The sequence below is a fragment of the Drosophila tropicalis genome, unplaced genomic scaffold (genome assembly GCF_018151085.1).
Source record: "Drosophila tropicalis isolate 14030-0801.00 unplaced genomic scaffold, ASM1815108v1 contig_859, whole genome shotgun sequence".
NCBI lineage: Eukaryota > Metazoa > Arthropoda > Insecta > Diptera > Drosophilidae > Drosophila > Drosophila tropicalis.
Genome location: NW_027173353.1, coordinates 6,707,873 through 6,733,040, shown reverse-complemented (window position 1 = coordinate 6,733,040; position 25,168 = coordinate 6,707,873). Strand labels below are relative to the sequence as shown.

Here is a 25,168-nt window from a genome sequence, read left to right as displayed (position 1 = left end):
TTTTTTTTATTTATATAAAAATGTAATCTGTATTAACAAAAATATGGGTTTACATTTCTCTCATGCATCTGAATTGATGATCAAGATTCACTATATTTGATTATCGTTCTTCCAGTAACGTCAAACCATTATTATTATATGTAAACTATGTAAGAAAATTCAACATTTTGGAAATGATTTTACATTGGTGAGTAGCACAATTTTATAATTTCGATCGAGTTACTAATTAAATGTGTTTAAAATATATCTAAATTGTTGGGGGCACCGCCAATTTTTCGGTCTCAACCAGATACAAATGCTTTGAGAGCCAAAAGGAAAACAAAGCCTGACCAATTATCACCATGAATAGGAAGTAAAGCTTTCGTTTTTTACCGCCGCTATAGTCAAACTGTTGTGGATTGCCATAAGGATCGTAGTTAATTGCACCACTGGGTGCAGCTGGCGTATTGTCATGTAAAAGCTTTGTCCTTAAAGTTCGTAGCAGGAAGAAGCCAAAGGCGAAACTTGTATAGGCTAAGGCCATATAGTAGCCTGATCGAAAGAATAGAGTGCTAAGCATTAGACTGGCCACAATGTTTAGATACTTGTAGCCTATAAATGCCAACAGGTCCAAAGTCTTTAGGCTCGTCTTAATATTCATCACATACAACGCTATGGAGTAGATGACCAATTCCAGTACGCTGTAGGCCATGGCACTAGAGGCCTGTATGCCAAGTTGTTCCGGTGAGAAGCGCTTCTGCATGCCTAGCAAAAGTCCGGCTACGATAACGTATGTAATGAAACCCATTGTAGGCAAATATAGATCGGGGGCATTTATGTCATAGCGAGGCTGCACTGGATGCTCCTGATCGTATTTGAGTGACCAGTCCTGCAATTAAATATATAAATAGTTATATTTCTCTTCTTTTTCAATTGATGCTAATTACCTTGTGAATGTATGGAAAGAAGAGAAGGCGTAGCTTCCTTCCCACATAGGCATTATCAACGGCAAAGTAATATTTTAACTTGGAAACAGGCACCCATTTCTCAAACTGGTTTTCGACCAATTGTTTGCCTTGGTCGGCCAGTTTTTGCCCATATTGCATGGCCATATCCTGCACAATGGGTTGTTGAAACATTGCAAACTGTGCCGGATATTGGCCGGGGGCAGCAGGTGCCGCGCCCTGTTGGGGTGGTGCGTTAAATCCATAAGCAGGTGGAGCTGCTGGGCCCTGTGGCTGAGGAGGGTAACTATAATTTGGCTGTTGTTGCGGCTGCTGTTGAGGTGGAAGCTGGGGCGGGACTCCATTGAACCCGTAGTTGTTCACTGGAGGAGCTGCAGTTGCTGCTCCATACATATTGGGGTCGAGCATTGTGGGTCCTGGCGCTGGTTGCGGCATATAGGAGGAAGGTCCCGGCATAGGAGCAGTTGGCCCCATAGCATTTAAATCGCTGACTCTCTGTGGACGACGGTTACCACCTTGCGCTAAAGGGAGGTTATAAAATGTTGAGGGATTAACGGTGAGACATAAGTACATAGAGACAGCAAATTCAGTGACGTGGGAAAACAAAAAGTAAAACAAGCTACACACGCAGCAGACAAGATCACAAAACGCAACAGGGTCAAAGAGTGTTAGTGTAAATCGGATCGGTAGAGGATGCAGGAGGGATCAGAAGGTAGCAACAAAATAAAACTCCGCTTCAAACCGTGTTCCAGAGGCATTGGCGGCTTTGTGGTATACTTGCGCAGCTTGTTTCCTTACAATTTTCCCACTTACGATTCCGCATACCCGCATTCGGATTGTAATTAAGGTTCATCTCTTATTGCTTTTAATCTGATGCCGCCGCTATAGTGTGTTTATAAATAAATAAGTAAAAATCCTTAATTTCGGTATGACACGTACCGTGAATTAGAGTTGGGAAATTATCGATGGAGTCCGTTTCGATAGTATCGATGGAATTTATAATGTGCGATAGATCGATGTAAATTTTTCGATGGCGACTTATCGAACTTGAGTTTTATTCATTATTTAAGCTGGCATTTGTGTTTGATGTACTGCTGCGAATATTGAATATTATCAGAGCAGCCGAATATTCCTCGACTTTATAATTTGGAGTAGAATATTTGGCTGCCAGGGCGGTCAAACAACGCGCCAAATAAAAAATAGCGTTTGCCAACACTATAATCTCTTAACCCAATTTTTTCACTTTTCAACACAGAAATCGCGAGTAGCTTAAGTAAATATTTCTCCCATCTCTAGATACACTTTTATCCGACTGCCACTATTATGGATAAACAATAGCGTTGCCAGACAACTTAAAGAAAAATCTAAATCAATGGATCTGGTAGCACTGAAAGAAGCCTCCAAAAATTAAAAATTTAATTAAACATTAAATTATTTCCATGGAGAACGCTTCGGTTAAACGAAGATCGCTTACACTCAGCACTCGTTTGCTCCAAAAGAGGCATAGTGGTAAGTCTTGAATTTGCTGCACTTAAAGTATAACATAAAGATTCTGTTTTTAGCTTCGCCCCAAAGTCGGAATCGACACGGTTGCGCAGTTCAGGATGTAAACACAGCAGCAACAACAACCACAGGAAAAGAGGCGCCAGGCTCTCCCTCATCTACAAGTTTTGTTGCAGATCATGTGGAGTGCACACCGCCAAACAAAAAAACACTGAGCCTAGACGACAGTGTGGATTTCTCTCCTCGAATGGATATTAGCATGTCGCCCAGTTGCCTATTTTCACAGACAATGGTGACGGAGAGTCCCGATGTTGGCTGGCGCTGGAATCGTAATAATTCCACAACAGACAGTGGCTTCGATTCCACCGAATGCAGCCGCCTTAAGGATCGGAGCAGACAGATGAGTATTAAGGGATGTGAGGACAGACGCAATCAGTTGGACAATGAACAGTGGCGAGCTCAGCAGAAGAGAAGTCGCATGCTGCTCAAGGAACGTTGCGATAAGCTCCACAAGCAACTGGAAGCACCTAAGCCATTGCCATCAGAGCCGCTCGAGCCGCCAGTGCCACCACTCCAAGATCCAGCTCTAGCAGAGTTTCTTAATGATTCTGAAACTGATTTCTTTTTAATGGAGGCTTCAACACAGCTGGAATCGAAGCTGCAGAGCACACAAAAAACGCCCCCTAAACCTGACAAGGATAAAGAGAAGGAGAAGGAGAATGAGAAGGAAAAACGGTCTTCATTCTATATGAAATTCTTTGAGGACGAAGACGATAGTGAGGACTGGCTGGCTGCCATTGATGAAGCCATGCTCGAGGCCAGTCAGCCCAAGAAGCCGCGCACATCATTGCAACGCTACAAATCAATGCCGACAACAGAAGTGACTGGCACCACCACAACATCAGCTACTACAACGATGGCGCCCACTACATTCGGTCAGTCGGATACACCGCGAATGAAACGGCATGCCAGCTCGCATGCCTTGTCTCCGGCCACATCATCTCATGGTAAGCATTTTGTCCCACTGTGCTCTTCCCTTGCTCATTAAATTTTTGTTTCACACAGCGCGAGGCAAACTTTTTGGCAGCCGGAAATGAAACCCGATATGGTCACTTCCATAAAAGTTACTCCCACCGAGCAAATCATTTCATCTTCCCCATCTCTTTCCCGATTGTGATGAGCAAAATGTTAAGTTTTAAGTTTCGTTTTTCTTTCCTAAGTTTATGTTTTCGTTTCGTTCGCTTCCTTGACAATTCCTTTGTATACGAGTTTATGTTAATCGAATTCATGCAGCAGCTCTTAAGCTACTATGTAAATTTAAATTTAAGTCTAATTAAAAATTAATTGTAATTTAAAGGTGGCCCACGGCCTCTTCAAATAGCCAATTGCATTGTTTATATTCGCATCGCCTCGCGCATGCGACTGTCCATATGCTCGGCATTAGCGAGTTTTGAGGACAGAGGGTTTGCCCGCCCACATGGCTGAGTGGATATTAATGTAATTGCAAATGTAAATGTAAATGGCGGCCGGTGAACACTTTCAAGCACCTGATGTGAATTATTGCATAATATCTTAGAGTGCCACTTCGCATTTTTCAGATAGTTGAGTAAATTTGTGCCAAAGTATGACATATAAGTAGATTATAATGACTACATATATCCATTCGTTATGCAAACACGCAGTTAATTTTAAATTGAAGTCCGATCATGCCAACATAATAGCATACAATCTTCACTTCCACAAGAATATTCGATTAAACCATAAGTCCATTTGGCAGAGTAGATTGGAAAAACTTGTCTGCGACATAGAGAAATGGGTTTGAATCCGACAAAAGGACTTTTTTGTATATGTATAATATTGGTTTATCTTAAAATGTTGAAAAACCAAAAACTACTAAAAAGAAGTCAAAAATAATCGAATAGTTTAATGAAATCTCCTAACTTTGTTTAAAAAAATATATAATCTTTGGCTAACGACTAAGAGAACTACTAAATTAAAATCTTACTATAATCTTACTATATTATAAAGAGACGAATTAGTAGAAACCAAGAGTTTGAAATACTTTTTGAAGCATATTGTTTTCTTGTGAAATATTGAAATGTTAACTCTATGTAAAACTTGGTTCTTATATTTTTATGTATTTACAGAAAGTTAAAGATACTTTTATCCGAGATGGCATAGAAGTTTTGAATTCATTTCATTAAATTTAAGTGTGTATTTGCCTTTTTTATGTTTATGATATGTAATTCTGAATGAGCGAGCAATAAAATTAAGTTTTCAATGAATTAAAGTCGATTATTTTAAGATCGATATTGCATTTAAATGAACAGATTTTGTTTTTAACAATTTAAAAATTCAAATCTCCAAATCTTTAATACATACTTATGTCGACCTGTTTCCAAATGGTGGCACAGCTAAAAGGCTTTGGTCTCTTATTGCCTATTTATTTATTTGGGGTTAAGGTCAAAGTTGATGCTCATTCGGGGCAGCATGTAATTGAGTAAAATATTCCTTTGTATGTTGAAATCGCTCAGCGTTTCAGCGCTCAACGTTTCCTTTATGAAATGAAATGAAATGCAATGAAGTTAAGTAGAAAGTAAAATATGTTGCCATATGTTGACGAAGCGCAGCATAAACCAATCGCAGCCGAGCAATGCCAACCAAAGATGAAGCCGAGCAGAGGCAATACATACAAAAGCTGAATCGAACACGAAAGTGCCAAAGCAAAGTGTCAGGGAACCGAAAGTGGTGACGTCTATAAGCCAAAGCCATTTGCAGGATGAGGGAAAATCAAAGAAATGGCAACAATAAAAAAAAAAAAACAGGCCTAGAACCAGCTGAGAGCGGCAAGTCCGTATGCACGATTATGGGTGCGAGCGGGATGCCACTATCAGCATTAAATAAAATGCACTGAGTGGGCGCATAAGTAGGTAGGGACTTCGTTTAAGCTTTTCATTGAGCTTTGTTTTGTCGAAGCTTTTCAGTGGATATTCATAATGGCGTCCACTGGCGAGGCTGGCAAACAGTTATCAGCGCGCAGCGCCTCATTGAAGTTCGTGTGGCAGCGCACAAATTTCTGGACCCCCGAAAAAGTTTAAGAAATAACAATACACAAGTCTCCACACAAATAAGAACAAATAAAACATAACAAGAAGTAGAAGAAGATAGAGGGCCACAGAGAAAACTGCAATTGCTATCGAGCGTATTGTCCAACAATTCGTTTATTGACGTTTGCCGGTCATTTGGGGAAAAGTTATTTTGTGGAATTTACAGCGACAAGAGTCCATCGTCAATTCTTTGTGTGTGCAGTGAAGCGCGTCCTTTATTTTTCGACACTCATTCTTCCGCTTGCTTGCTTGCCTACCGTTCCCCCTCCGATTGTGTGTGTGTGTGTGTGCGGGCGTACCAGCGTTGCCCCATCGTTGAGAGACCGACTCAGAACAGAAGGCAATTAGCAAGGACAAAGCGTGCCATGTTTATTGCAGCAGCTGCAAGGAGCTGCACTGCTGCTTCATGGCGTTTTCTGGTAGCCGGGCTTATGGTCCTTTCGCTGTTGGGTCTAAACAACTTTAATGTGGAAGCAGGTGCCGGCGGTGCAACCGGATCTGGCGGACTGGGAAATCAGGCGGTGTTCACCAGCTCGTTTCTAGTGCGTTTCCGTCGAAGTGTTGACAATGATTTCGCCCACAAGGTGGCCGACAAATATGGCTTCGACAACTTGGGACCGGTAAGTGAACACTATGTACATAAATGCTAAATACTCTTATTTTCGTAATGTGAAAAATCAATGATTTTATGGGGCATGCCACAAAGCCAAGTGCAGATGGGTTAGCAAGTTGAAAAGTTCTCCTATTCGCGTTTTTTATTTTTCTTTTTTGGCAAACTTCCGTCGGTTGAGCTAAATTTTCTATTGCATACCCGCAAGGCGCGAAAATTTGCCTATTGCATGTTAAACAGCCATTGCAATACACTAAATGGGGCACAAGGTCAGGGGTAACTACATAGAATAGTTCTAATTATATATGCATGACAGTTGCTTTCACTGTGCTCTTTCAATACCCCAGTCTATTGCCATAATGTCAGTCTGTTTGTTTTTTTTTTTTGTTTTGTTGATGATGATGATTTAGCCAAAAAGGAGAAGGAAATTCTAGTCATTAAGTGGCAGTCGGTTTGAAAGGTGAAAGCCTTTTTGAACAGCTCCAATTAACTATTTGGTGTAGAAACCCTTGGAAAAATTCCAGTTTGTCAGAAAAGTACCCACTTTAAAGTTCGATTCTTTAGACGAAGATAATATTTTTAAAGTGGTTCTATCTTGATAAATTTTGAATTTTTTGTAAGAATTTTTTAAAATAGCATTAATATTTTGGAAAAACTCTTAAGGATTTCTCTATTGAGCTAGGCGAGTTTTCAATTTACTTATATAAATATTTTGTCATATTCCATTATGAAAAAAATGTGTTCATTGTTGAATTTCTTTGATAATATAAAAAATGGCGTAATTTTTAATCTTAACTTATTCTTATAAACAATTTACAAGGACGTTGTCTAAAAGAAAGACACCTATTGAATCCTTATTGAACATAAAATATTGTACATGTATGTAGTTGTTGTTTTTACTACTTTTGACCATTACTGTTTCACTTGTTGCACTTCGGTGAGACATGTTGATTTAGGTTAAGTCATTTGCTCCTTAATACGAAAAACGTAAATATTTTAATAAGGTTTAATTAATTTTGCCTACGCGACTTTTTCTTAATTGGAGGAGGCCACATCAATTACCATCATCCATCAAGGTTGGGCAACTCATAAAGAAATATGAAGCCGGCAACAAAATCCAATTAATTTTATTTATTCTCTCAGCACTTGGTTTTGCTTGCTGATTTATTTGTAGGCTACTACTTACTCGTCAAAATTGTAACTAAGCACCTGAAACTGAACCTTTTGCTCCTTGCAAGTTATCTCTCTCTCTCCCTCTCTGTCTCTTTATTTGTTACGCACTTCTTGCATTGGGGACAAGCATTTCTATTGCGACATTATTGTCAACTCGTTGCAATGGCGCAATCTGAAATGATTGCATGTCACACAGTTGCCATGGCATCAACAGGGAAAATGCATTGCACAATTCCATCCAAGTGAGATTGCGAATGGGAAAGTGTGTGCAAAGTGAGCGTGGGTATCCATTGCGATACTAATTGCGTCCTGCTTCCATGTAATGCTGGGACAACATCCAACCCGACTTTAATTTAACGCCTTTTGCCAAGTTCATAGGAAATCCTTGCCTATTTTTGCTTCGCAATTGTCAATAAGGAGTCATTCTCCTAAACTCGCGAGCGTTCAAATATTACAGAAATTTCCTTTACATTCAATGAGACGAAATTGAGTTCGTTTCTATCTGTATTTTTGTTTTTATTTGTTGGCCTTTTTTAAAAATAGACCACAATTTAATTACAATCTGCTGTTAGCATTCGTATATCAAACTTTGTACTTAGCCTTCCTCTGATAAAACCCAAAAAACAAAAAATCTCAACAATATCTGTGTGGAGTTTTTATTGTATACTCTTGCCATCAAATGAGTTATTAACTTTTTCAACAAAGTGGCCCACAGGGAGAGAGAGAGAGAGAGAGTAAAACATCGCATATAATAAACATTTTAGCTACTTCCGATCTACTATAATAGCTTGTATTTTTGTAGAGCATCCAAGCGTATATTTTTACAAGAGTATACAAACTTCCATACAGCCGGTATAAGACCTGCCCTCGATGTGTTTTTTTGGCTGTCTATGTAATAAAATTGCGGCACATGTACCCCAAAAAAAAAAAAAAAAAAAAGAAGGAAAACCAAATAGAAAGGGAATGGCAAAAAATCTGTTGCTCCTACGTCAAACGCTATCGCAAAATACAAATCACTAAGCGGGCAACAAAAAATAAAACGAAAATGAAACATTTTCCAATGGCAAATACTGGGCTCAGGACAGTCATTCAGTCATTCTGTCAGTTAGTCTGACTGTCTGTGCGAGCATTTGGAGTTTTTTGGGCATTCATTCATTTGCCTCAATGTATAGGTTCCTGGTCGTCAAATCGATATTGCGTATACGACGCGTATCTCTCTGTTGGACTCTGTTTAGATTTTATTGCTTTTGATGTTATGACCTTATCGGCAGTAAAATGTTAGATTTAATCTCCCTCTAACCTACCTCCCCCCACAAAGCAACATGTAGAAATGTGTACATACAAATGTATGTAGATAAAAATCGCATTTGTACATACATATGTGCAGAATTTCGGTTCCTCGATTAATGTAATTGCCGGCTAGCAATTTACATAAATAAAAATGCTATATACATAGGAGGACCAAAGTTAATTTCGTGCTTACTTAAATACATATGCTTGCAGCACGCCCACACAGAAACGGAGAGGTCAATTTAATGCCGCAATGATTTCTTGCTCTTTAATGCCATGCCTACTATATGCATAAGTACTTACATATACAATATACATACATATAGAAGTGAAGTCTTTGCCGTGTTTCTCTTTATACTGCTTAATAATCTTACCTACGACAGCTTAGCGCCTTTGGGTGTGCACTACCCTTGTTTGAGTTTCTCTGTGCGTGTATGTGTGTGTAATAACTTTAAAAAGCTAACAAACTCACCTGTCAGCCCCCCAAGACTTTCGCTCATGAGCCGCTTGTCGTCGTCTTTGTGGGTCTCTGTGTCGCAAATCCTTGCATAAAGCGTTAAGTCAAGGCACAACTGGGCGTGGGCAACAGGCGTTAGTTGGTTCCATTCTTTTTGCTGTTGTTGTTGTTTGCCAAGCAAAGGGTCTAAGCCTTCAGAACATCACCAACAACTTGTTGTTAACTCATTGCATGCCGTTGTTGACGTTGACTTTGATTGAGGCTACTTTTAGCTTGTTTTACATCAAGTGAGCGCTTATCAAATATGCATAGTTGCACTATCCCTAATACAGACACTGGATTGCAACTCATTAGCATGCACCCTGCTGCCGCTCTTGACTGAACTTGAAGTTTCCTTAAGGAATTTTCCTTACAATTTGTTTTGTTCGCAAAGACCGTGTCAACAAATGACACCCGAGAAGGGACATAGGTGCATAATAGTAGGTATATAATTAACTTCAATTAACTATCAACCATTAAGCAAACTTTGCACCCCTTTTTCATTGCCATTTGACCTTTAAAACTTCTTAGTTAGAAGTATATGTGTTTTATTACAAACGTCTTCGGTTGGACGTACATTTTGATGACTTTAATATACTTATTAAAAGAAAAAGTACTTTTTTATGTTTCTGGCGTTTTTCTGTTTACTGAACCTATAAAGATTTTGAAGTCCTATTAAACCCCGCTACATATGCTATTAAAAAGTTATAGTTGGATAATGGATTTATATACCTTCGAATCCTTTGTCCGTGGATTTTGTCTTAGCTTCATATGAATCCTGGACAAGTGCAGGCAGAATATTGATATGTTTATTGATAAATTAACCGTTTCTGGTAAAACTAATTAATGGGTGTAAAATTGTCGATGGCTGAGAATATATTAAATTGTATATTTTATGTTGTCTTTGGGTATTTACGTTTCATTTATTATGCACAAAATGAAAAACGAGTTTACAAATTTGATGACCTCTTTTGGACATTTGCTGGTAATTTGTAACCCAAGGCAAACATATGTTAGCAAATACAAGACAAACAAAAGGCGTTCACAGCAAAACACACACTATACATATACAAATATCAACGTATGCTGGACAAAAAGAGAGAGAGAGAGAGAGAGTGGGAGAGGTAGTTGTAGTTGGAGACCCCAAAAACCGCAGGCACATACACAAGCCTCTGGCACACACACACACACACACATATACAGAGACACAATGCTTTATCACGTATACGCCAAGTCAAGACGCAATATTTATTTATTTTTAGCTCTGGAAAAGAGCTCAAGAAGCAGCCCGATGGCTGGCTGACTGGTTGGTTGGCTGGACAGGGGCAAACAATTTCATTTTTTATTCTATTCAGACAAAAGGACTCGATGTGACTGACATAGAAGTTAAAGTGAAATAATAAAAACGAAAAACATTTTTCAAATAGTTTGCAGAGACCTAAAAAAAACATAAAAAAAAAATAGTTAATAACTTTTACATGAATTATATTAAAAAGTTTCCAGTTTTTGTGGCTGTGGCAAATAAATGTAAAAATTTTTGCCTGCAACCGCTGAGAACGAACTTTTTCGGTCAAATATTTGCCAAGTTTCCTGTTTGCTCTTTTCGGTATATCACATTACCCATCTAACCTTGACTTTCCCATATTTTAGCAAATGTGTTTTGATATAAATTTCAAGCATGGATTTCATTAAGCCTTAATGATAATTAAAAAGTTTTTGCCCAGACTCTATGGCTGAGCCATTAAGCTGGCTCAGCTTTGTTTTTGTCCAACTCGATTCGACTCTCTATACAAACATACTTCCAGATATAAAATGTGTGAAAACTGATGAAAATGAGGGGGTATTAGGGTTGTGGGTGGGATTGGATGGCTGCTCTATAAATAGAGGATTTGTGGAAAAAAAAACAACACACTAGCCTGTGGCTTGGCTAACAAACCAACCAATGGACCATATGCCGAGCAGGTGTCGTCAATTCACACCCTCACTTCAGAGTCTGTTTTCATTTTAGCTGCAAAACACTTCACATTGAACTTTCCAAGTGAATTCCATTACGGCAAATGAGAACAAAGCAAATATTTGTAGAACCCACCACAAGAAACTCTGCAAAATAATTAAAAAAGTTTCATTTTTTCATTTTATTTTCAACAAGCAGTGCTAAACGAGAGACTGGACACATTTTGGAATTTGGCATGTGCAGCTAAACCCAACCTCCGGTTAGATCAAAGTGTTGGCTCAATAAATTAGGAATTTGATTGATTGATATTAAACTCATGTCTGCTGAAGAAAGAATTAGTAAAAGACTTAAGCCATTAGAAGATTACTTTCTGTGGGCAAAATCCTGATAAGTATACGTCAAGTTAAAAGATTGAAATTAGATAATCTGTTGACTTTTAATTTCTTTTTGAACATCTAATAATTTCCCTTTGAGTAATGTTTAATTAAACATAAAAATTCGGTAAATGCATTTAGATTTGAAATGATTAAATCTTATCTGCTCTTTGTGTTTTGAAATGGCAAAGGTCAGTTGACATTTGACACTCATGCACATACACAGTTACTTTTGAGCTGTTTCGCTTTGCTTTTGTGCGTAAATTAGATAGACATTTTGAAAATGTAATTAACAAACAGCTGTTTGTTGTCTGTGTGGCATGTCCTTTAGCTTGTTGTCGCTCTAAAATATTGCGCATACGCAATGTTGTTGGCCTAACAACATGTCAATGTCAAACAGGCGCGCTAGATAATTATATGTGCATATTTCTTGTTGGTTTTTGCCATTTTCTGCTGCAAAGTAGACTTTGTGCCAAATAGTAAAGCGCCTTAGGCGATTACGAAGGGACAGAACTTGTCCAACTATAAATACATATACATATAAATGTATGTATGTATGTATATATGTACACTTGTCTATCTAGCTTTGACCTAGTTGCAAGGAAACAGAGAGATAGTCAGCGAGAAACATAGAAACACAAACAGAAGGACTGGGAATGGGCGATTAATTAAACTTTGCCTTGCAAACTGCACTCGCTCCTATGTCTATAAACACTTGTTGCTTATTTCCCTTGACTAGTTTAGAAACTATCGCATCGTGAAGGGCTTATAACTTTTTACAAGTACTTGTTTTAAATTCAATTTGCCATTGCAAGTTTTTATGCAACTTTTCCCATTGTACTTTATAATGTCAGCAACAACCACAACAACAACTTGGTTTCATAGTCAACAAATCAAGACAGTCCAAAACGACAGGCACATGCCAAAAGCCTCAATCAAAGCTTATTAGACGCTACGCGGCAGCTGTTTGTCTTTTCGCTTTTTGGAGCATCCTGTTGAATTATTCAAAAGGAATTCATTTGCATTTCTCACCACCATTTCGCCACCTGATACATAGCCTTCAACTTTATTTTATTTTAGTCAGTGCTCTTTTATTGAGGTTTTTCCCCACCATTTATTGATTGACAAAGCTTGTTTATTTGCAGACATGATAATATTATGCAAATGTTATAAAACAAAAATAAAGTGAAAACCGACCTCTGCATTCAAGTGAGATTGCCTCTCAGTCTGCGATTCTTATTATTTGATTGATTAATTGCATTTGCTAGTGAAAACAGATGAGTGCTATTTTTCCCAATTAGCACGAGAATGTCTGTGTGTGTATATATCTATTGGTTTTGTATGTCATACATAGTATAAACATTTATCACATTGTAATTCGTATCTCGATAATGTGTATGGCAGTAGTTATTGGCCACTAATACCACTAGAAAACTTACCAGCTACTGATAAAGTGAGTGCCATTGATAAACTGTTTGCTGACGTTGGTTAAGCCCTGGTTTTGAACAGTTTGATGAATGGATTTTCCTTGTGGGCTATTACCAACATGCGCCGGTTGCGTAGCCAAACAAATGTACTTTGTATTGGACTAATAAAAATTGTTGCCTACTTTTCAGCTGAGTTGATGGTGGCAAACAAATCAAACAAACAAGTCATTGAAACAAGACACTGAAGCGGAAAATATACCTTTTTCTTTAGCATTGGCATTTCAGCAGTCGGATGGAAGTAATGGAGGTTTTTTCTTAATTAAATTTGTAGTTTTTATCTATAATATGCAAATCTAAAATTTATCTAGCAATAAAAGTGCAAAATAATTTAATTTGGTTATAATCTTTTTTAATAATCTCTTCATCCAACTGAATTCTTGTGAATTTGTCTACTGCTGAGCATTTAATCCATTAGATCCCTTATTGAGAAATTCCAAATACCTATTATTATTTTATTTCGGGTTAACTGATTAAACTCTATAGCCCATATGGCATTTTACTATTGCAATCGAGAAATTACTAAGCCAATGGTCTTTGTAAGCGGATTAAGCCGACATTTTAACAATGGAATGTTCTCTTTTTGTTGGATACTTTCAGAGTAGCCCATCGAACAAAAAAAGGAATTCGATTAAGGTAAACAAAGGACAGTCATATTAAGAAGTTTAAGTCCTCCATTGTATTCGGATGGAGGTGCGTTTGTGTGTGTGTGTGTGTATGGTTTGCCTGTCTTTCGTACTTTTGTTGGCCATTGTTATTTTCAACAATAAAATTGATATAAAAATATATACACATATATTGCATTATATACCTATATATAGACATGATGCGTTGTCAGTGTCATTTACAAGCGCATCCAGAGCTGCTACTTTCATTTTTGTTTTGTTCTTGTTATTGAGTGGCAAGTGTGTTTGTGTGTGTGTGTGTGGGTTTATTATTTTGATGTTTCTTTTTTTTCTGCATTCACTTTCAACCAAGTGCGGCGATGAGTGAAAACCCATAAATTTCTGCCGTTGACAGCGAATGAGAGATGACGTGTCAGACGGCCTGACATTATGACACAGAGCTTGCATAGTGTGTGTATCTACTATTTGGAATAGACACAATACATCGCCCACACACACACACACAACTTATGATGTAACTACACAGCTGTTGGACATGCAAATTAAGCAGACCTTGAGTCTGTGTATAAGTGTTTCGAAGCAACAAGTGGCAAAGAAGCCAATGGGTCTTCTTAGCTCTTTTTTCGCTGTTGATATTCATTAATAAAAGTTACTATGTAAATGCGGACAGGCAACTAATTATAGACGCCATTTTGGTAGTCTTTGTCTTCTGGCTTGTTGCTGCCTTGCCTTGACTTGACTTGACTTGTCTTTACTTGGAACGCAGGCATATACGTAAAGACATAAATACATACATACATACATGAACATACTGGTGTATGTATGTTAACTTTTGCGTGTGGGCGTTGTTAAGCCTGAATATCTCACACAAGCTTAAAGACAGCCAAAACAGTGGCAGTAGAAGGGGGCAGAGGCTAAAAGGGAGGTAGGGACAGGCGACACAGTTGCCACATGCCATGAAGTGTCTGGCTGTGCTTTCCTTTGGCTGCCATTCGCGTTATCACCCATTGTGACACATACGCATTATATTTATAATGGCGAGCTATGGCATAGCTTTGCTTTTGCTATTTTTGTACTTTTTTCTTTTTGCACGACCCACTCAAAGGTCAGGCATCAAATTTATACATCTACACTTTTTTCTATTGTCTTCTGTTTGTCTCCATATGTTGTCTTTATCAAGAGTAATGCAGGAATTATACTAAACACAAACAAAAACAAAAAGTAATGTACGTATTTGTATATAAAAATATGTATATACTAACTTGGAATCCACATGTGGCAGCCTGGATTAGTTTCTGTATGTATCTCATTTGAGAATTTGCCCACTGTGCGTATGCGCAATGTTTTTGCTTATCTATACATTTTGTTAGCATTTTAATATCACAGTCGTTTTTCCTGCTGTCGCTCTAACTTACTTAGCAAGTCCATTAAACTGGCCAGCTGTTGCAGTACCCAGCCAAGTAATTCACGCACAAATTAACAGCGCATAAAAATAGAAGGCACTTCCCCCAGCTTTCCCGTTTTCTTGGTCTCGTGTATTGTCACTCTGTCAGCGGCTTGTGATTGACAACAGTCAACGGATTGATGGCCCTCAAGCGTTCATTGTTTGTAACATTCTGTTGGCACCAGCGCCGCCACCATTGCCGTCTGCTTACTTATGCAAGACACTCTAGGCGGCCGAAAATTGGTCACCAGCAACCAAGCCCTCAGCACGTTTATTGACTTGCCACCAGCTAAAAACCTAATTGGGTGGGATGCCTGCTGACGTCGCTCCTCTAGAATTTATTTACTCGCAATGAAACATAAATAAAAGTCAAATGCCTTCCACACAATTTCATAAATTAAGCATACCAAGAACGCTTTGGAACCTAACTGATAAAACAGGATACTTGAAATATTGTCTCAAGTTGTCTTTCTAATTAACTTGTTGTAAGAACAAAAATGCTGCAAAACGAATGAGAGAAGCTTTAGTAATAAATTTTCATATTTCACGCCATAAACTAGTGAAAACGTAAATCATTGAACCAAGAACTCTGGTTTTTCGCATCTCATTTTGCAAACCTAAGAAAAACTTTAAAAACAAAGTGAAATTTTAAGATCAGATATACTTAGGCTCATTATTACTTTGCCTTGCGGCTAAAAAGTTTACGTCATAGCAATTTTTATTCGCAACTTGAGTTTATTTACTTTTGTTTCTGTCTGACCCTAATTTGTGGCACAATGTGATAAGGATAATCTTATATGTAAGAAAATTGGTTGACAGCGCTCAAATTTAAATAAATAAAAGCTGAAATTGGGTTTTTAACTCAAATGGAAAATTGCAAAAGAAAAAGAGGAAAGTAAAATAAAGGATAGAAAGGATAATAATTTGAATGCCACCATACCCTAAAAAAAGAAAGTGTGGGCTTTCCAATTGTTGGCTGCCTTTCTTTGTGGCTGACTTTAACAAGTCTTCAGTTTGCGTGGGCAAAAGTTTTTCTTCATTTTTTTGCATAAGCTCACGTTGATGGAACGCTGTCAGGTTGCAGCACAAAAGTTCTTCTTCGGCCAATTACGTTAGCGTGTCAAAACTCTTTTTCTTTTCCTTTTGCACAAGACGCAAAAAAGCTGGGAATCCTTTCATGGTTCAATCTGCATAAATTCGTGGTAACTGGCTTTAATGGTTCGCCGCCTTAAAAATAGAAACGATGGCGGCGAGGCAACCTGTAAAATGATGCCGCGCTTGTGGTTACTTTATTGGCATGAATTTGTAAGAATTATGCCATAATGGTATAGGCTCAAGTCCAGACACCCGCACTGTCATTGGCACTCAACACTCTGGTTCTGAGGCTGTTAATTAATCATATTGTAGGTTTCTGAATTATGCAGGACATACACACACACAAACACACAGCCACAAAACACGCCTGGCCCAAAAGGCCAAAGTTAAACGATGCTCAGCAGCTGCCGACCACTGAACAAGTTTCCAATAGCAGAAAGCGAGAATGGATGGATGGATGGAGCAACAGTTTCGTATACATAGTGGACCAGTGGGGCCAATGGGATTTCATGGGGAGGGCATACCACTTTTTACTGCTGGGCTCACTATTCGGCTTATCTTTCTTTTGCTTTTTGATGCTGCAAAAACAAGGCTGGCGACGAGTGACGTTTCGGGTCAAATGAAAGCCTGGGGCTTGGCCGATGCTTGAGGGCACGTCACGTACCGTTGGGAAACCGGATACATCTTTCGATGAAATTGCAAACGGAAAATTTCTATACAGTTCAAATTGCGTTCGCCACTCTGTTTGGTGGTCCTCAATCTACCAAACCTAGCTAATTATGATGAAGACGAAGATGATTAGGATGACGTTGTTGCTGCTGCTGCCATAGATGATGATTATGACTAGCAATTTAGGGCCCAATTATGACTACACACTCTGACAAACGCCTCGTTTATATGTGGTATATGTGGGTGACCCTGTGTGTGTTGGTATGTGCGTGGCTAAAACTCAATTATATAACAATTATGGGTCACAGCGTTCAGGAATAAAAAAAGGGAAAGCGGGAGATGATGGTGGTGGTGGTTCTTGTTAGAAATATGTATTATGCTCAATTAAAATGACGCCCAGTGACTAATGAAATGCTTCTTCGCATTTGTTTCTTGCTTTCTTTTTTTACAGCTGGTGGGCGCCGATGGACAAGAGTATCATTTCAAGCATCGGACTCTCCCACATGCCCGCTCCCGGCGTAGTCTGTCGCACACGCGTGCCCTCAAGAGTCATCCAGCGGTGAGTATATTTACTTGTTCTCAGGGCTTAACACGACCAATTGGGAAAAGTCACTCCACAGACAACCTAAATATGTACATACATGGGCAAAATGAGTACACCAAGTCCTGCTTTTGCTTGGGTAGAGTATCGAAATGAAAACGTAAAAAATAGAATGAAACTGAACCTGGTTCAAAGTAATAACAAGACACACGTAGGTTTCTACCACGGAAACAGCAAAAAAAGAGTTTCTCCAACTTCTTTCTTTTTTACTGAAAGAATATTTAAGAAGCAAATGGAAAGATATGTTAACCTTTGAACGAAAACTTGAATAACTTATAAGCAGGAGCAAAAGAACTCAGTTAGGTTTTACTTTGAAAGCTTTTTCCGCTAATTTAAATTTCTGATTAAGTAAGTTTTACTTTCACTTCTGCACAAGTGAAACTTTGTTCATTTAGAAATAATCCAAAACTAAAAAACATTGATAATGAAAACTGTCGCTCACAATGTCAATTGCATTGTGAACCATTCTTTATTTCATTGAGGGGATTGCGCTGAAAATAGAGAGCACAGACAGAGAACACATGGATAGGCAACTCAATTGCCATTTCCTGTTGGCACTTGGATAAATTCCATGGCAAACATTGATTGCATTTCAATTTGATGTGCCTGTGTATGGTCTCTCTGTCTGTCCACTCGTTCGGAACGTGCCATTAGGCCATTGGTAGTAATTCCCATGCAAAATGCAACATGCAGCCATTCTAAAATGCTACGAATGGGCCAGGAACCCAACTGTATATGTATATGGAAATTGGCAAAAGGAAACTGGGTCGTTTGCTCTTGTCTTACCTTTTCATTTCGTTTTTGTTGACTGACAGCTGTTTTATGTGTGTGTGTGTTTAAAGTGTGGGTGCTCCTGTTTGTGTGTGAGTGTGCGTGTGCAAGAGTGTACATACATATGTGAGAAGGTTACACGAAATTAACATTTCTGACTGACACGTACGCATATCAATGACCCACATGGCGACAGTTGGCAGTTGCCTTTTAATTTATGCTACGCATAAAGTAAAATCCACAAAAGAGAAGAAAATATTTGTGAATCGATATTTATACATATATATATTTCGGTCGGTTTGTCTCCTGTAGGTTAACACAGCAGTGCAACAGCCGGGATTTCGTCGCGTCAAGCGTGGTCTTCGACCTGCCCTCCCTTCCATACATGGCACGCAGTTCGAAGGCATTGCCAGTGAGCCCAACCAGATAAATACAGAGCCAACAGATCCCTATTTTCCCATGCAATGGTATCTAAAGAATACTGGACAAAATGGTGGCAAAGTGCGTTTGGATCTTAATGTGCAGGCTGCCTGGGCGCAGGGCATTACGGGCAAGAATGTGACAACAGCCATTATGGATGATGGTAAGTAGAGTGGTATATTGAAACTTTTAAATATTGATGACTTTTCCGTTTTATGTTTCTACACTTTAGGCGTGGACTACATGCATCCGGATTTACGATTTAATTATGTGAGTAAAAGCCAATGAGAAACATACTCTGGCCGTATAAATGAATTTGTAGATTGACTCAGCATGTGCTCAATTAAATTGGCAACTTCATGACCAGCAGATGATTGCCAATATAGTGCTTTCATATTTGTTTTGGCCTTTTAATTAAATTTCTATCGACTAGCCACTGCAAATATTGCAATGCGTCAGTTGTGGGGTAGATATGCCTCGAAAAGTATGCAATAAATTTATATGTATACACATATACACATGTAATGCACTACATGTGTCCCTACCAAAACGCAATTAAAAGTTTTATGTGCATCAAAGAGAAAAGCTAAAAATAATCAAAAAACTAAAAGGTCAATTTAAATGGGCACAATTTTTGTGAATTTTTTTTATTTTCTAAGAAACCAAAAACTTAAATTGCATTTCTTTTTATAGAATGCCGAGGCCAGCTATGACTTTAGCAGTAATGATCCTTTTCCATATCCACGATACACTGATGATTGGTTTAATAGGTAAGTTTTACCAAAAAATGTTGTTGAAATTTAACTGCTAAATGCTGTTTAGCATTGCAAATTCTCTGGATTGATATGTAAAGATAAAGCTTTTCACAAATTTATATAAGTAAGAAGGTTTAGTGTAATCTATATTCTAGCTGGCAGGAATTGTGAGCTCTTGATAAATTTCCTGCGAATTGCTAAACATTTTCTCTCAACAATGTCTTTTATTTTTCAAGTTTATGCCTCATTAACTTTTTTAAATAACTAGCAGTATTCATAAAAGGAATGAATGTTGGCCATTGTGAAGTATAAAATGAAACTCTCAAACTATTCTTATATCTTTATTGCAATACTTGGAAAATAGTTCCATGGCCAACAAGAAGAGAAGGTGAATAATGAGGAATTTGTTATATTTAGGGTCACATAAGTATATTAATGGAATTTATCGTTCCAAGCACAAGTTTGAAGCAGGTCGTTAGTAATTAATATACTTTGGGTTCGTAAAATGGCATTATTTTATTGTTAAAACTTGGGAAATTTTTAAAGAAATGTGTATTTAAAATTTAAAATGTCAGCTTTCAATTATTTTCATTATAAACGTTAATTTTTTTGGGTTAATCCTCAATATATCTTAAGGGCCTCAACCTTTTTTACACTTGCCATTCTAATTTTTGCCAGTTAGGTCAAGTAGTATACATAATTTTCTATCTTTATTCCATAATGGATTATGGAGAGAACTTTCCATTAAGCTGCTTACCGCAACAATATCATAAGAAAAAGGATGTGTAACCCTTGCCACTTCAACTCCCTTTCACTTATATTTACGTATATATGTATGCGTGTGTGTATGTATATTGAAGCGTTTTCTGTGTCCTTCTTGTTGTCTACTTGCAGTCATGGAACTCGCTGTGCTGGCGAAGTATCTGCTGCCAGAGATAATGGAATTTGTGGCGTTGGCGTTGCTTATGACAGCAAAATCGCAGGTAAGTGGCTTTTGCCAAAAGTCAGTTGGTGTGGGACTTAATAGACCGCAAAATGCTTGATAAATCGACTTATGCATAAGTAGCATAAGACGAAAGTTGGTATAGGAAAATGAGAATCGATTTGTCTAAAAAACAAGAACAAAACACATGTGTACATACGTAATGTGAAACTATTAAAAACGTAAAAGCTTTGCTGAAAAATCGAGATTAAAGACAATAAACAAAACATTTATTCCCATGGGGGACCCAGAGGTGTGAGGTTTGGGGGAAACGGCAACAAGTGCTAACATAAATCGGGGCATGTTATCTGTCATTTTTATGATCCAAGTGGGAAAAATCATGTGGCAGGGCATAGGCAACGCCATTGAGGCGGAGAAGTGCAATTTTTACGATTGCCATAAAGCGACAAGTCAAAGCGAAGTGAAGTGAATTTTCGAGGGAAATGATAGAAGGAGGAAGGGAGTGGGGTGATCCATAAAAATATTGATTTATAATTTCCGCCATTATGATTAATGCACACTGGATTATCGGTCATCTCCACAGGCATACGCATGCTGGATCAGCCTTATATGACGGACCTAATCGAAGCCAACTCCATGGGCCATGAACCACACAAGATTCACATATACAGTGCTTCGTGGGGTCCCACTGATGATGGCAAGACGGTGGATGGTCCTCGAAATGCCACCATGCGCGCCATTGTCCAGGGTGTCAATGAGGTAAGTTTCTTTACGCCCACACCGAAAACCATTTTGGTATTTATTTGTGTTAATCTCTGGACCACCCGCAGGGTCGCAACGGTCTGGGTAACATCTATGTTTGGGCATCGGGCGATGGCGGTGAGGAGGACGATTGCAATTGCGATGGCTATGCCGCCTCCATGTGGACCATTTCCATTAATAGCGCTATTAACGACGGTCAGAACGCACACTACGATGAAAGCTGCAGCTCCACGCTGGCATCGACATTTAGCAATGGTGCCAAGGATCCCAATACGGGCGTTGCCACTACCGACCTGTACGGCAAATGCACGACCACGCACTCTGGCACCAGCGCTGCGGCGCCCGAAGCAGCAGGCGTCTTTGCTTTGGCCCTGGAGGCAAAGTGAGTTGTCCCCAATGTCCTTGTTGTCCCCATTTTGTGCATTATGAATTTATGCTAATCCAAATTCTTCTCCTTCTCTCTCCGTGTCTTTCACAACCACTCAACCTTTTTAGTCCGCAATTGACTTGGCGCGACATCCAACATCTCACAGTGTTGACGTCGAAACGCAATTCGTTGTTTGATGCCAAGAACCGTTTCCACTGGACAATGAATGGCGTTGGCCTGGAGTTCAATCACCTCTTTGGCTTCGGTGTTCTAGATGCGGGTGCCATGGTGACGTTGTCTAAGCAATGGCATGCAGTCCCACCACGCTATCACTGCGAGGCAGGCGAAATAACCGACGCCCAGTGAGTAGACAATGGAAGTAAAACAATCTTCCATATTTCATCTGCCACAATGAAAACAATTTAACCCATGTTCTCCTTTAGGCCAATTGTCATGGGTCGTTCGTTGTTTTGGGAAATCAAAACCGATGCCTGCAAGGGAACCGACACAGAAGTCAACTACTTGGAGCATGTACAGGCTGTTATCTCGGCGAATGCTTCCAGGCGAGGTGACCTTGAGCTCTTCCTTACCTCACCCATGGGTACTAAGTAAGTGTTTTGCTTCTGATTTGGCAAGTTCTCTTCAATAATGTATAATTTCAAATATTCATTATAGATCAATGATTCTGTCGCGACGTGCCAATGATGATGATCATCGGGATGGCTTTACCAAGTGGCCATTTATGACAACTCACTCTTGGGGCGAGTATCCCCAGGGCACTTGGAAACTGGAGGTAAGTTGAGCTGGTCTATCAATTTGGTTTGAAGGCAAAAATGTTAATTGATTTTGGAATTTTTTTCGAATTAGGCTCGATTCAACTCTCCCCAAACGCGTCATGGACACTTGTTGGAATGGTCACTGGTTTTGCATGGCACAAAGGAGGCACCTTATCGCACACTTCATCCCTCATCGCCGCACTCCAAGCTGGCCATTGTGAAGAAAGCTCACGAGGATAAGAAGATGAAGTAGATAGTAGTATCCAGTCCTTCAAAGAGTCACCAGCAGCCAGAGAAGAGGAGAGAGAAGACATTAGCTGACGTCCATTTTAAATTGCGGTGCGATGTGTGTGAGACAGAATTCCGCTGGCTGTGTTTCGAGATGAAAATTTAGTTTGAATTTCCATTCTCTTTCGTGTCAGTTTTTTTTCAATAAATTAAATAATTCGGTTTTCCCATTATGAGCTTAAAGTTCATTTCAAAACACTTTTTTCGTTACTTTCCTAGTCTTTGGATCTAGCTAAGCGCACATTCACTTAAATATATAGAGAGAGAAAGAAGAATAAAACCGATCTATCGCCTGCACTATATTTTGACTTTTAATTTGCCAAATACTAAAAGAGACAACAACAAAAATATATGAGAAAAAAAGAAGAAAAAAAACAGGTATAGCATATGTTTGTGAGGCTAAGTGAAACGATTGAGGATTATAAAAAAATAATACAAATTGATGCAACACAAATTACTGCAAATGCAAATGAAACCATAAAAACTTGTATTATATCTATGTATATGTATACATACCTTATACTTAACTCTGTGTCCTATATGCTGTTAGACTCTAAACTAAAGAAATTGTATCTTTATCTAGTATAAATTCTATATATACATACATGAAAGTAAACTATTGTATGTGTACATATATAAATATATATATATATATACATATATACATCTATTTTAAAGCTATGTCTTTCTGTTTACTATATATTATGTATTTCATATAACTTTTAAACATGAAATGTTAATCCCAGTTGAATGCATATTTGTTGGCTTTATTCCGATTGGTTTAATGCAAATTAAAATACATATATTGGGAAAATTGCATTTAACATAAAAAAAAACAAGACAAACATACATCCAACATACTTACATCAACAAAAACATACCAATACAGGCAATTTTCTGTTTTCAGTTTCTTTCGGGGGCCAAAAAAAAAAAAACACATGTAAAAGAATATTTAAAACGCAAAGTTGAGAGTAACATAATAATAATAATAATGATAATACGAACATAACGTAAAACGGAACGAGTGTTATTTATTGTTAAATGATGAGAGAAAATAATGATAACAAAATGTACAAGTACAGAAACGATATTGAGTGTGTTACAATACCATATAGATACAAATTTAGTATACTATGTAAATGGCAGCGCATTGTTAAAGTTTATGGATAATGTGCTAAATGGAATGATACAAAAATATATATACATACATACATACATATAAATATATATACACCGACATATATAAAATATACATTGACATCTAAATGCAGCCACAGATGACAAACAAAACAAAACAAAATAATCCATTATGAATGTATACAGTCAAACATAAAAAGTTAAAAAAGGACACCATTTAATCACATATGCATAAATGTATAAAACTATAAGTATATACCACAAGAAAAATTACAAAAAAAAAAAAAAAAAAACAAAAAAATTATATAAATAAATAAATAATATATACCAAGAAAAATGCAAAAAACAAAAAAAAAAAAAACCTAATAAATTTGGATGTAAAGTTATCTTTGATGTTGTATATACGAAACGCGAAAAAAAACAACCAAACATAAAAGAAATACGCATCAGAACAAAGATATTTGGAGAACCTTAAAACTTAGTTTAGTGGTTTAACATACACATACACACAAACACACGCACATACATACATTAGCATTTTCCACAAAAGTTTAGTCATTTTTTTCTCGATTAATTTGTTCCCTTTAGTTTTAGTTTCCCTTTACTTTGCTCATTTCGTCAAAACATCAAAAACAACAAGGAAAAATCTAAGAAATTTAAGTTTTGTAAATAAAGTTTAAAAACGGCTTATTTTTGTATCATTTAGAAACAAGCATTGGCAATAAATAGGGAACGAAATTGGTAAGACAAAAAGAATAAAGTGAAGGGCAAAAAAAAAAAGTGATAAGTATGAGATGGCTCTAGCCCTTAATATCTTGAAGTTGGAATAAAGTAATCAGAGGTTTAGACACTTATATATACTTCTCTCTCACTTTAGTACAGGGTATTAATATATTAAGAAAAAGCTGACTTTGGCCTAAAAGCTTTGGCTTGTACTAAATAAAAGAAAGCTTGTTTCTGATGTAAAATATTAAACGTCTAACCAAAGCTTTTACCTTTATTTCTAGTCAAGCTTTGCCTTAGTATCTAGTATCAATTAATTATGCAGCTTTATTTTGGCCACTTTCGTTTTAATATGCTTACAAAATATGATTAATGAAAACCAATTAATATGGCAAAGAAGCTAAAAAACATATGATACTATATGGAGAATGGGGATAGACAGAGGGTATATTTCTTCATTGTCTCTTTAAGTTCGTTTGTGGTTAAAGATACATATCACTAGACATTACGTCATGTACGGCGGTCTTTGGGGGAGCGAAAAAAAAGATATGGATTTCTTAAGTTAAATTTAGATGGTTATGCAAAAAGGACAACAAGTTTTATTGTTTACTCAACTAATTGCGATATATCCGCACAAAGACTCATGGAGCGGGGTGTGTCTCATAGTTTTCTTTTGCAGTAGCCGGAAATATTTATTAACTAGAAATTTCATAGCACAAAAGGTAACAAAAAGCGAGTAGCCAGGACGCCTGACGACTAGCACACACATACACCGGAAGGAAGGAAATGGGCCAAAGGCAAACATGTGACGCCGCCCACAAAAACAAATAAAAGAAGCAGACGAACACCCACCCAA

The 25,168-nt window shown here is 37.9% G+C and overlaps 3 protein-coding genes across 6 annotated transcripts; 2 read left to right on the top strand and 1 right to left on the bottom strand.

Moving 5' to 3' along the window:
* Positions 1-54: 54 nt before the first annotated feature.
* Yif1 (Yip1d-interacting factor 1) lies at positions 55-1,907 on the bottom strand. 4 transcript variants are annotated; one of them, XM_068296443.1, is made up of 4 exons: positions 1,884-1,902; positions 1,743-1,826; positions 927-1,465; positions 55-868 (listed from the first exon to the last, which is right to left on the bottom strand). In XM_068296443.1, the coding sequence occupies exons 2-4, from the start codon at positions 1,795-1,797 to the stop codon at positions 248-250; spliced, it is 1,215 nt and encodes a 404-aa protein (XP_068152544.1). In that variant the 5' UTR covers positions 1,798-1,826; positions 1,884-1,902; the 3' UTR covers positions 55-247. The 4 variants fall into 4 exon arrangements, with proteins under 4 accessions (XP_068152544.1, XP_068152547.1, XP_068152543.1 ...); XM_068296446.1 differs by having other exon boundaries at positions 1,770-1,907; XM_068296442.1 differs by having other exon boundaries at positions 1,743-1,885.
* A 385-nt stretch (positions 1,908-2,292) lies between these two features.
* LOC137582338 (uncharacterized) lies at positions 2,293-3,832 on the top strand. The gene is made up of 3 exons (XM_068296840.1): positions 2,293-2,453; positions 2,507-3,454; positions 3,513-3,832. The coding sequence occupies exons 1-3, from the start codon at positions 2,384-2,386 to the stop codon at positions 3,542-3,544; spliced, it is 1,050 nt and encodes a 349-aa protein (XP_068152941.1). The 5' UTR covers positions 2,293-2,383; the 3' UTR covers positions 3,545-3,832.
* A 1,637-nt stretch (positions 3,833-5,469) lies between these two features.
* amon (amontillado) lies at positions 5,470-24,275 on the top strand. The gene is made up of 12 exons (XM_068297538.1): positions 5,470-6,174; positions 17,221-17,328; positions 18,454-18,724; positions 18,794-18,831; positions 19,255-19,331; positions 20,211-20,299; positions 20,843-21,018; positions 21,090-21,403; positions 21,517-21,750; positions 21,832-21,996; positions 22,064-22,181; positions 22,256-24,275. The coding sequence occupies exons 1-12, from the start codon at positions 5,920-5,922 to the stop codon at positions 22,415-22,417; spliced, it is 2,007 nt and encodes a 668-aa protein (XP_068153639.1). The 5' UTR covers positions 5,470-5,919; the 3' UTR covers positions 22,418-24,275.
* The last annotated feature ends 893 nt before the right edge of the window (positions 24,276-25,168 follow it).